General features: G+C 36.1%; 1 protein-coding gene and 1 pseudogene across 1 annotated transcript; both read left to right on the forward strand.

The window, feature by feature from the left end:
- The first annotated feature begins 5513 nt into the window (after window positions 1-5513).
- Window positions 5514-6437, forward strand: LOC100664145 (taste receptor type 2 member 20-like). Its single transcript, XM_003405631.3, has one exon. The coding sequence runs from the start codon at window positions 5514-5516 to the stop codon at window positions 6435-6437; it is 924 nt and encodes a 307-aa protein (XP_003405679.1).
- Window positions 6438-11645: 5208 nt separating this feature from the next.
- Window positions 11646-12753, forward strand: LOC100657029 (putative taste receptor type 2 member 33; annotated as a pseudogene).
- The last annotated feature ends 723 nt before the right edge of the window (window positions 12754-13476 follow it).

Genomic DNA, 13476 nt, shown 5'->3' on the forward strand with positions numbered 1-13476 from the left:
CTGGTATTTTTCTTGTGTCTTTCTTTTCTTGCTTCTCCTTGCTCTGAACAGGATGGGATCAATAGATGGATCTTTTAAGGCCCCAGATGGTACTCACCAAAGTAGGATGCAGAACATTTTCTTTAAGAACTGTTATGCTAGTTGACCTAGATGTCCCCCAAGATCGTGGTCTCCAGCCCTAAGCCACAGTACCTCAGTCCCTCAAGGCGTTTGGATGTGTCTAGGAAGTTTCTATGACTTTGTCTTGGTTAAGTTGTACTGACTTCCCCTATATTGTATATTGTGTCTCCCATCACCAAAGTTAACACTTGTCTACTATCTAATGATTTCCCCTCCCCATTCCTCTCCTCCCTCCTAACTATCAAAGATTAGTTTTTTCTGTGTCTAAATGTTTTCTTAGGTTTTTATAATTGTGGTCTTAGATAATGTTTGTCCTTTTATGATTGATTTATTTCACTCAGCATAACGCCCTCCAGATTCATCCATGTTGTGAGATGTTTCATGGATTCATTATTGTTCTTCATTGTTGCATAGTATTCCACTGTGTGTATGTACCATAATATGTTTACCCACTCATCTGTTGATGGGTGCTTAGGTTGTTTCCATCTTTTTGCTATTGTGAGTAAAGCTGCAGTGAACACGAGTGTGCATATGTCTATTCTTGTAGCAGCTTTTTTTATGTGGGATGTATTCCTAGAAGTGGGATTGCCGAATCACATAGTATTTCTATTTCTAGCTTTTTAAGGATGCACCATATTGTTTTCCATAGTGGTTGTACAATTTTACATTATTACTGTTTGCTTGATATATTTTTTTTCCAACCTTTGATTTTTAATGCATTTATGTCTTTGTGTCTAAGGTGTGTCTCTTGACACATATTGATAGGTTGTGTTTTTTTTGTTTTTTTTTTTTAATCCATTCTGCCACTCTCTTGTCTCTTTACAGGTACATTTAAGCCATTTACATTCATTTTGATTATCAATAGGTATGAGTTTATTGCTGTCATATCAGTATTTTTTTTTTTGGTGCTGACATTTTCTTTGTTCTTCTTACTATCCTGTGCTGAGTTCCTTTTGTTTGTGGATTTTCTTTTCTTTCATTATTATAGATTTTGTGCATACTAAGTCTTTATGTTTTTCTTCTTTTTTATTTTGATGATTAGGTTTGTTAACTTCCATTATGGTTACCTTAAAATCTACCCTTATCTTCCTAAGTTTGAACTAGCCTTTTATTACATGATATCACCTTGACTTTCTCACCATTTGAAAGTTCTATACCTACTCTGTTTATTTCCCCCTCTTATTGTTTTGACATTGTCGTCATTTACAGATTGATGTCTCTGTCTCTGTTTTACATCTTTTAGCTTTGTTTTATTTTGACAGCTCTTTACCTAGGTGGCATAGTGGCTAAGAGCTACAGCTGCTAACCAAAAGATCGGCAGTTTGAATCCACCAGAAGGTCCTTGGAAACCCCATGCAGCAGTTCTATTCTGTCATATACCATCGCTATGAGTCAGAATGGGCTTGATGGCAACGTGTTTTTTTTTTTTTTTTTACCGTTGTTGGTATCTGGCTGGTGCTCTCCTGTGTCCTAGACTCTGGTTGTTGTTTGGTATAGTTGGTTCTCTAACTGAAGGACTTCTTTTAATATTTCTTGTAAGTTTTGTTTGATTTTTACAAGTTTTCTTAATTTCTGTTCATCTGGAAATGTTAATGCTGTGTTGTTGGCAGGGAACCTCCACTCTGTATCTCTCCTCTCCACCAGAGCTTCATAAATATATATATATAGAGAGATTTATATCAAGGAAATGGCTCATGTTTGATTTTTACAAGTTTTCTTAATTTCTGTTCATTTGGAAATGTTAATGCTGTGTGTTGGCAGGGAACCTCCACTCTGTATCTCTCCTCTCCACCAGAGCTTCATAAATATATATATATAGAGAGATTTATATCAAGGAAATGGCTCATGAGGTTGTAGATGCTGGAACGTCCAAAGTACATGGTTCAGGATAGAGGCTTCTCCTGATTCACGTATCTTCAGGGACTGGTGAACCCAAGATTGGCAAGTCAGAGAGCAGGGCTCTTGCTCATAAGCTGCAAAGATCGATGAATCCTAAGATCAGCAGGCAAGACCACAGGTAAGCTGCTAGCTCAGGTCTCAAGAATTGGAGGTCAGACACTCCAGAGTGAGCAAAAGCCCACTAGCCTTGCCAGAATGACCACTTATGTTCAATACAGGCCACACCCCCAAGGAAACTCCCTTTCAGTTGATTGGCTACTCACAGCAGATCACATCATGGAAGTGATCATGTTATATCAGATCTTATCATGGAAGTGATCACAACATCATACAACTGCCAAGCCACTGAGAATCATGACCAAACTAGTTGACACACAACCTTAACCATAACAGCAATGATCCTGAAGATGTCACAGGAGCTGGCAATGTTTTGTTACACATAAGGTTGCCATGAATTGGAGCCAACTCAATGGACAACAATAACACACTTAATGTCTAGATCATTCTCCTCATTTAGAAAGTCTCTTCCGTTTCAGGATTTTAGTTCAGCAGATCCTCCTTGTTTCCAGAGCTTAGCTCTCTGATGAATTTAAAACGTAATTTTTGCAACTTTTTCTTTTTTCTTTCTAGTTGTTGCAGCAGGAAATCTGGTCTTTATCAACCTGTTACATTATAACCATAAGGGAAAATACATGTTAGCTCTTTTTTTTATTGTGGTAAGATATGTATAACAAAATATTAGGTGTTTCAACAGTTTTTACGTTTATATGTTAACTTTAAATGTCAAATAACACAGGATCAAAAGGAATAACTAACAATCCTCAGTGCCTGCCATTTGTCAGACATGTAAAATTGAAAGCACTATATACAAATTAATATATTAATTCCTCATAAAGGTCACCTGAAGAGGATATTATTATCATCTGCATTTTACTGGTGATCATACTGAGACCAAGAGCGGTTTTAAAATAGAGCCCAAGATAAAAGAGATATAAAGCAGAGAATATGGGTTTTCCATCCTGATTGTCTGGCTCCAGACCCTCTGCTAAAAACAATCCTACTATAAAAAACTGTAATTGAACAAAAGCCAAGAGTAGAGGCTGATTATAACACTTATTAGTATTAGAAGTTAAGTAGTCATAATGAAGTAAGTAAAAACAAAGGAGACTGAATATTCATATATAGAAAAGTCTGGATGGAATGCCAAATACCTGTTCTTTTCAAGTGCACAAACAATATTTATGGAATTGCTGAATATTTTATTTCAATAATTTATATTTATATTTAAATATGAAATCATGTGTTTTTCACAGAGTGAAACTTAATTTTGATGTAGTTCAATTTATCAGTTTTATGTACCATGCTTTTGGTGTTATATCAGAAAAACTCTGCCCACAAGTTTACAAAAATTTTTCCTAAAGATTTTATAGTTTTAGCTCTTTCACTTAGGTTTATGATCCATTTTGAGTTAATTTTTGTGTTTGGCATGAAATTAGAGTCTAAAGTAATCTCTATGCATGTGGATATCCAATTGTCTCAGTATCATTTAAAAAAAAAAATCTAGCATTTCCCCATTGAAGTTTCTCAGTACCTTTGTTGAAACTCATTAATAGTGAATACAAGTGTTAAATTTCTGGAACTCTCAATTCTGTTTCATTGATCAGCGTGTCTGTCTTCATGCCAATACTACACCATCTTCATTAATGTGGCTTCTTAGGAACTATACTCCTCCAATTTGGTTCTTTTTTAAACAATTATTTTGATGATACTGGGCACTTTTCATTTCCATATAAATTTTAGGAACAGGTTTTCAATTTCTGCAAAAAAATCTTGCTGAGATTTGAAAGTTAGTACATTGTATAGATCATCTTCTCACCTCCTAAGGCTCTCCTCTTTCAGGTTTTTAGTTCAACTGGTCCACCTTGTTTCTAAAGCTGTCTGAGGAATAGAAAATATAATTTTTGCAATTTATTCTTTTTCCCCCTTCTTGTTGGAGTAGGAAATCTGGTCTACTTCAACTTGCTACATTAGACCCATAAGGGAAAGTTCTCAGGTGTTTGCTTTTTTTTTTTTATTGTGGTAAAAATACATTAGCCATTTCAACATTTTTTTACACTCACATGCTAACTTTTAAGTGTCAAATAACACAGGATCAAAATGAATAACTAACAATCTACTGTGCCTGACATTTGCCAGACATGTAAAGTTGAAATAATTTTATGCAAATAATATATTAACTCCCCACAAAGATCCCCTGAAGAGGATATTTATTATTATCTGCGTTTTACTGGTGATCATACTGAGGCCAAGAGCAGTTTTAAAATAAAGCCCAAGACCAGAGATACACGAAGCAGTATCTGGATTTTCCATCCTGTCAGTGTGGCTCCAGACTGACCCCTGCTAAAAACAATCTTATTGTAAAAACTGGAACTGAATGAAATCCAAAAATAGAGGATGATTTTAACATCCAGTAATCTTAAAAACGAAGTAGTTAAAATGAATTATATAGAGGTAACTGAAACGGAATATTCATGTATAGAGAAGCTGAATATTCATGTATAGAGAAGCCTAGACTGCAATGGCAAACACATGTTCTTCTCAAGTGCCCAAGAAATATTTACAATATTGCTGAATATTTTCTTTAAATAATTAATATTTAATTATTAGACTCAAGAGAGAAAGTTTATCAAGACCTAAGCAGGTGAGATATGTTTGAAAAATATTAATAGTGGGCTGAAAAGCCTGAGTGAGGAAAGAAGAGATATTAAATCCAGATGACCTCCCTTAGACTCATTTTCCATTTTGGAAATTATAGGGCAATAATCCTTCCATCCATGCAATATGCATGTGTGTGCTTATGAACTTGTAAACAATGAAGCTGTATGTAAGTATTCGTTTAGGCACTCAGCTTGTAGAGAGTATTGACCTTCCTAGGGTTCCCAATAAAAACTTGGGTAGGAACAGCTTGGCTAACCTATAGATCTGCCCCATTAAGTCTTCCTACACAAATGTGACACTTAAAAAAATAAATCCTTAGTGATGATGATCCTCATTGTGACCCAGCTTCATCTGCTAATTTAGACATTTGCTACACGTACTTATATATTGGGTTTTTAAATTTTACTAACAAACTAATTTGATCAAGGGTAAACAAGGAAAAATTGCAAAACAATGAAAGAGAATATGTCTTTATTTTCATGCAAGCAAATGAGAATTCAGCTTTCACTTCGACATCAGTATGTAATACTTCAGCCTCTGGCTAAAATTTGATCTGCTTTGGGATAACAATGTTTTTCATGAGACAGCATTGAATCCATCCATTAGCATACTTTGGTGCTTTCTTGCTTGACACTGGCCACAGAATTTAAAAGACGGCAAGAACTCAACTGCACCTTCAGAAATCAGTGCATACAGAACTTTCAGGTCAGGATATTAAGCATCACGAGAGTGATACTAGGCTTGGTTTTTGTTTTTTGTTTTTTTTTTCCCCAGACATGCTAAGTTTAGTACAAGGCATTTTTTCCACCATAGTATTGGTAGAATTTATTCTTGGACAGTTTGCTAATAGTTTCATAGCACTAGTGAACTTCATTGGCTGGGTCAAGAGACACAAGATCTCCTTGGTTGACGGAATTCTCACTGCTTTGGCAGTCTCCAGAATTGGTTTGCTCTGTGTAATATTAATACATTTGTGGTTATTGGTGTGTAATCCAGTGTTACATAAGTTAGATTTGAGAGCTATTTTAATTGCCTGGATGGTAACCAACCATTTTAGCATGTGTCTTGCTACTTGCCTCAGCATGTTTTATTTGCTCAAAATAGCCAGCTTCTCTAGCCTTATTTTTCTTCATCTCAAATGGAGAGTTGAAAGAGCAGTTCTGGTGATACTGTTTGGGAGTTTAGTCTTTTTGGGTTCTGAACTTGCAATGGTAAATACAAATGACAGAATATGGATGAGTATATATGAAAGAAACAAGACACTGAAAGCTGAATTGAGTGGCAGTATAAGCCTCCCACACCTGATTGCATTCACTCTTGCAAACTTCATACCCTTTACTACATCCCTCACCTCTCTTCTGCTGTTAATCTTCTCCATGTGGAAACATCTCAAGAAGATGCAGCTCAATGGCAAAGGATCCCAAGATCCCAGCACAAAGGCCCACATAAAAGCCATGCAAACTGTGATCTCCTTCCTCTTGCTATTTGCCATTTACTTCCTGTGTCTAATCATATCTGTTTGGAGTTCTAATGAGCAGAAGACCGTTGTGCTTTGCCAGACTATTGGAATGGTTTATCCTTCAAGCCACTCATTTGTCCTGATTTTTGTAAACCAGAAGCTAAAAGAGGTCTTTCTGTCAGTTCTGCGGCAACTGAGGGAAAGGTTCTGGCTAAAAGGAAGGAAACTCTCAACTTCATAGTTCAGTAAGTGTGGCGTTGAGTGTCTCACAAGCAGAAAAAAAACTGTTTGAGTCTTTGAATGATATTATACACTTTCTGCTGGCTTTTTCATAGTGTATATAATTCAATAATTTTAAAAAGTATACCTAGAAAAGTCTTTTAACTGAGTTTGCAATAAAAACATACATATGCTTTTTTTTCACGACTAAACAACAGAAAGCATTATAGAAATAATTTTAAGAAATTCCTCAGAATCATGAAACCACCTGCATTTCCCACATGTATTCCATGTTATCATCCTCCATTTGAAAAGTTTGTGGTCTGTATTTATGCACGTCAGGAATTGACAACCTATTCCAGGAAACCATTGCTATTTTCCATTGTAGCTTGTAGCACACATATGCACCATAGTGTATTTAGATTTCATTGCATGAATTTTCAATCTTTTTGATTGTAAGAATGTTTAATTCTAAATCAGACATTGAAGATTATGTTTTGGGAGTATATTTTTTTCCTTCATGTATTTTTATTTCATGGTTTAAAGAAAGCACCTCAATTCACCTAAGCACAGACACCACTCTTGCCAGTGGAGGCTTGTGTGTTGTTATGATGCTGAACAGGTTTCAGTGGAGCCTCAGATGAAAAAAGACTGGGAAACAAGGCCTTGCGACCTACTTAAGAAAATCAGCCAATGAAAAGCCTATGGAGCACAATGGTCTGATTCCATTCTGCTTGGGATCGCCATGAGTTGGGTGCCAACTTGACGGCAGCTAACAACAATATTTTACTATTTACTATTAAGCAACTTGACACATCCTGCTTACATGGTCCAATTAACAGAGTATCATTAATATACTGAATTAACATCATATTTTGTAAAATGTCAAGAAAATGGAGAGCAGGATAAGTGACACAGCCCTGACATAAAACAATGAAGGTGTGTTATTGTTCTTACTACATAAAGGTCAATTATTTTGATATTTTCTCATAATGGGTATAGGTTAAAAAGCACTCACCGAATCAATAGCAGCAAAGTACCAGAGGTTGTGTTGTTCTGCTCAGAGAACTCCTAGAGAGAGAGCTCCTGGACAGCATCTGCAAATGTGATTACAGTTTATGGTGATCTACATTTGTCCTAAAATTCACCTGGTTTGGTCAGAGGCTGTAGAAAGAAAGAAAGAAAGGAAGGAAGAAAGGAAGGAGGGAAGGAGGGAGGGAGGGAGGGAGGGAGGGAGGGAGGGAGGGAAGGAGGGAAGGAGGGAAGGAAGGAAGGAAGGAAGGAAGGAAGGAAGGAAGGAAGGAAGGAAGGAAGGAAGGAAGGAAGGAAGGAAGGAAGGAAGGAAGAAAAACCCCTACTCACGATGACCCTTACTCATGGATATGGGTGTCAGAGCAGAACTGTCGCCACAGAGTTTTCAGTGGCTGATGTTTTTCAAGTGGATCATCAGGCCTTTCTTCCCAGGCACTTCTGGGTTGGTTCAAACCTCCAACCTTTCAGTTAGCAGTGAGGGGAGAAACTGCACCTAAATTAAGGCTCTCCACTCAGAGATTACTTAACTTTACTGGATCTAGTTTAACTCTGCTTTTGCTTTTCTTTAAATTTTTTTTTCAGTTTATTTTATATCCTTACATCAGGACTGTTAGCCAGAATCAAGCTTGTGTTCTATCACCAAAAGCAGAAATTATAATTGCTTTTCTGTTGGTTCTCCCATTTTTTCCATACTACAAAACTGTCATGTAATATTGCTTTACGTTTTGTGTATTTATGCCTTAATGTGTCAGCTTATTTACTGCAGCATGTAGAACATTCATATTCTTGGTCAGTAAACATTCTTGGTTTGTTCTTATTTTCATAGAGAATTTCTGGAATTTGATTTATAGGCATAATGATTTAAATTGTTTGAAGATAACTATATTTTCTAAATATGCAGAAAGAATCATTTTATCTTACCTTACCAAAAAGTTTTCAATCACCTACATGCATGCGAAAGCTGGACAATGAATAAATAAGACTGAAGAAGAATTGATGCCTTTGAATTATGGTATTGATGGAGAATATTGAATATACCATGGGCTGTCAGAAGGGCAAACAAATCTGTCTTGGAAGTAGTACAGCCAGAATATTTCTTGGAAGCAAGGATGGCAAGACTTTGTCTCACATACTTTGGGCAGGTTATCAGGAGGGCCCTGTCCCTGGAGAAGGACATCATGCTTGGTAAAGGAGAGGGTCAGAGAAAAAGAGGAAGACCCTTAATGGAATGGATTTACACAGTGGCTGCAACAATGGGCTTATGCATGACAACAATTGTGAGGATGGCCCAGGACCTGGCAGTTGTTTTTTTCTGTTGTACATAGGGCTGCCATGAGTCGGAACCCACTGGATAGCACCTATCAACAACTAAAAAGAGTTTTTAAATAAATGTGTGTTTATTTTTGTGAGATACATTTTGTATCCATAAAGATCATATAGTTTTCTTCCCTTTGATAATAAATCATGATACATAGCAATACATTTTCTAATAATGGAAAATCCTTGTATTGGTCATTGTGTAAAAACCAAAGCCAAACCTGTTGCCATAGAGTTGATTCTGACTGATAGTGACCCTATAAGGCAGAGCAGAACTGTCCCATAGAGTTTCCAGGGAGCACTGGGTGGATTCAAACTGCTGATTTTTTGGTTAGCAGCCTTAGCACTTAACACCTACGCTACCAGGGTTTCCAGTCATTGTATAGCAAGGGGTAATGTTAACCAGTTTGGACTGACCTTATGCTTATCCCCAGAGCTTCCTGGAGAAGAGTTGTGACCCTTAGTCAAAACTATGCACTCTATTAGGCAAAGATCTGTGATGCTGTAAAACTGTGAGTTTTTTTCAGCAGTGGAATACCTGAAGTAATACAGTTATAATACTGAAATCTTCTAACATATCTGGAATTCTGTTTGTTAATGTTTCATAGAATATTGTTAATCTTTTTTCTTTTTATTTTGCAAGTGATATTGGGCAGTCATTATTTTGTTTATTTGGAGGTGTTTAGGGCTTTCTACTTTTGAATCAACCAGTTAGGTACCAGTTGTCCAGGAAGTGGGAATAACCTTACGTGAGATAGTTTTTTCCAGCTAAGGGCATTTGCTAACACCTGGGAGAATAAATCCTTCAGTTCTGAAGGGACACCTGAGGGGTAGAACATAGTATCCATAATAGATAGTATTTTTGATAAATTTATAATTTTTATGTGGCTATTAGACACCTAATAAGTGCTAGATTTTCTACCTCTTCATTAAGCATTTTTGTAACAAAATTTCCTAGAATTGGTGATTACATCAGTTTCTGATATATGTGCAGTTTACAATTTATATAAAAGATTTTCTCCTTTTTTGAAAACCCAAAGCAAAACAAACAAAAAAAAACACAACCCTTTTTTATGGTGATGTCTGTCTTCTAATACCGTACATTCTTTTTTTTTCCTCCAAAATCTTCACAGAACTTTGCCATTTGTATTGCCTTTCCAATACTTTATTAATTTTACTCTTGCACTAATATAATTTTCACTGCTTGTTAATTTTAGAAATAACGCTTTTATATTTAACGAACACTTTCTACTTTCTCAGGTACAGTTTGCTTTTTTTCCCTAGTTCCTTGAGTGCTCAAATTAATTTATTTTCATTCCCTATTGCTGTTGAAAAAAATTATTTAAATCTATAAATGGCCCTTTATGAATTTTGCATTTGGTACAGTCAGTATATAAAACTTTTAAACAAAATAAAAGGCATGAATGAAAAAGTTAACATGAAATACATCAACCTCTTCTATACACACATAAACATACAACTGTGACACTGAAATAGGAAAAGAGGCTGTTTCTCCATCAGGAACTGACGCTTATTCTGTTTCCTCGGAGAGAATGCGTGGAATTTCCTTATTGCCATTCCCATCTTATCTGAAAAAGATCGTCTTTCCCTAAGAGCTGCTGTTCAAATGAAAACCTGAAGTGTCTATCAACCTGGAGTGAAAAGTTGGAGCCTCAGGTAGAGCTTCTCCTGAGAACCTGAGTCCTCCTTCCTTTTCTAAAACCCAGGAAGTTTCAGTACCAGGACCCACTTCATCTACCCAGGGCTGTTTCCACTTCTCTACCATTTGTCTTATTTCCCAACCTCATCTCAGTTACCCAGAATTAGCCAAGCCACAGTGGGAAATTCCTACCTCTGCATTGAAGGTATGATGATCAGATTGAGACAGAGAGATGTTCAAAAACAGAGGCTCAAGATGAGAAATATATAAGGTCAAGATCTGGGTTTTCCATTCTGACAGTTTGGCTCCAGATCCTCTGCTAAAACAGTCCTATTGTAAAAACTGTAACTGAAAAAAATGCAAGGAGAGAGGCTGATTTTAGCACCTATTAAAATTAAAAAAGGAAAGAGTCAAAAATGAGTTAAATAGATAAAAATAAAATGAACACTCATACGTAGAAAAGCCTAGACTGCAATGGAAGACACATATTCTTTTCAAGTGTACAAGAAATATTGACAAAATTCCTAAATATTTTATTTAGCAATTGATATTTAAATAATAGACTCAAGAGAGAAGGTTTATGAAAGATGTAAGCATGAGCGATATGTTTGATAAAAAGCCTGAGTGGGAAAACAGGAAGCCTTAAACTCAGATGACCTCCCTAAAATTTATTTTCCAGTTTGGAAATTACAGTACAATACTTCCTTCCAACCCTGGTGTGTGTGTGTGTGTGTGTTTATGAGCTTGTAAACAATAAAATTCTACATAAGTATTAGTTTTCAGTACCCAGCTTTTAGAGAGTTTTGGCCTACCTGGGGTTCCCAAGTAAAACTTGGTTTATTTTATAGGAAATGCTTGGATAACCAATAGATCTGCCCTCTTAAGTTTTTGTATGTAAATCTGACATTATATATAAAAATAATTAGTGATGATGACACTAGTTATGACCAAGCTTTACTTACTAATTTAGACATTTGCTACATGTTCTACATATTGTGTTTTTAAATTTTACTAACTAACAACTAAAGTTGATGAACACAAATTACAGAGAGGTTAAACAAGGAAAAATTGCAAAACAATGTAAGAGAATATGTCTTTATTTGCATGCTAGCAAATGGAAAGTAAGCTTTCACTTCAACATCAGGAGGAACTATTTCAGCCTATGGCAAGGAGACACAGTATATGAACAGGAGCTAATGTGATCCGCTTTGGGAATAACAATGTTTTTCACGACGACAGCATTGAGTCCATCCATTAGCATACTTTGGTGCTTTCCTGCTTGACACTGGTCACAGAATTTAAAGGACAGAAAGAACTTGAGTGCATATTCAGAAATCAGGTGCACATAAAACTGTTAGGTCAGGCTACTGAGGAATCATGAACCATGATATTAGGCTTGGATGTTTTATTTTCCCCAGACGTAAGTTTACTACAGAGCATCCTTGCAACCTTATTAATGTTAGAATGTTTTTGGAAATTTTGCTGATGGTTTCATAGCACTGAGCGAACTGCATTGACTGGGTCAAGAGACAAAAGATCTCCTCGGTTGATAGAAATCTCACTGCTCTGGCAGTCTCCAGAGTTGGTTTGCTCTGGGTAATGGTAACAAGTTGTATCCAATGGTGTTTAATTCATTTTTATATAGGTTAGACCAACCATTTTAGCATCTGGCTTGCTACTTGCCTCAGCATATTTCATTTGCTCAGGATAGCCCATTTCTCTAACCTTGTTTTTCTTCACCTAAAGTAGAGACTTGAAAGATCAGTTCTGGTGACGATGATGGGGACTTTGGTCATTTTGGGTTTTGAACTTGCAACGGCAAGCAGAGATGAAAATATTTGGAAGAATGAATATGAAGGAAACATGACTTTGAAGACCAAATCATGTGACATTGAGCAGTTTTTACACCTGGCTCTATTCTCTCTAGCAATCTTCCTACTCTTTACTACGTCCCTGACCTCTCTTCTGCTGTTAATCTTTTCCCTGAGGAAATATCTCAAGAAGATGCAACTCAATAACAAAAGATACCAAGATCCTATCATCAAGACCCATGAAAAAGCCATGCAAACTGTGATATCCTTCCTCTTGTTATTTGCCATTTATTTTCTGTCTCTAATCATAGCGGCTTGGAGTTCTAAAATGTTGCAGAAAAAAATGGATTCTCATGCTTTACCACTCTATCGGAATCATATATCCTTCAAGGCACTCATTTATACTGATTTTGGTAAACCCAAAGCTAAGAAAGGCCTTTCTGTCCATTCTGTGGCAGCTGAGGTGGTCTCTAAAAGAAAGGAAACCCTCAACTCCATAGTTTGATAAGAGGGTTGTCATGTTAGTATCTTCTTTAGACCAGAAAATTCAAGAGGGACAATCATATTTATAGTACATTTTATAGATTTGTGACAATAAACAGTACTGACAATTAGTTTTAGTATGAGTAGGTGAAAAGTTTAGAAAAAACCAATTTCTGCAAGGAATGAAGAAGAAAAACATGATCATGGCCTGTTTTTATGATGTTCTAAGTTTCCATACGCAGTTAAAAAAGTCATCTCTTCCAGTTTTTGAATGGAGAAAGGCTTTTTAAAATTTGAGATTTGGTGTCAAATAGTTTCCCCCTAAACCACCTCTGGGTCACTGAATTTCCAATCACCTCCTCCATTTTTCATCTGGAAAATTCTTTTTAAACTTCAGGTAGAAGACTCAAATCTTCTCTATCTTAATAAAATACTCAATATAAGAATAATAAAGAAACCGTGGTACATAAATTCAAAGAACAATTCTGCAGACATTAAAATATCATCTATGAAGTCTATATATTATAGAGAATTTCGTAAAATCTGTTTTATTAATAATCTTTCGGAAGATGATGAAGTGAAAGTGTTTAAACATATTCACTGATAGTAAGTTCTCGTATAAGACAAAAATGTATAACCTTGTTCAACAACTGAATTCTACATGACTATATTAATTCTTGGAAACTCTGGTGGCATAGTGGTTAAGAGTTATGGCTGCTAACCAACAGGTTGGCAGTTCAAATCCACCAGGCACCCGC

The sequence above is a fragment of the Loxodonta africana genome, chromosome 4 (genome assembly GCF_030014295.1).
Source record: "Loxodonta africana isolate mLoxAfr1 chromosome 4, mLoxAfr1.hap2, whole genome shotgun sequence".
In the NCBI taxonomy this organism is placed as follows: Eukaryota; Metazoa; Chordata; class Mammalia; order Proboscidea; family Elephantidae; genus Loxodonta; species Loxodonta africana.

Bases quoted from the DNA above. Each gene is read 5' to 3' on its own strand.
- LOC100664145 (XM_003405631.3), top strand. From the start codon at position 5,514: ATGCTAAGTTTAGTACAAGGCATTTTTTCCACCATAGTATTGGTAGAA.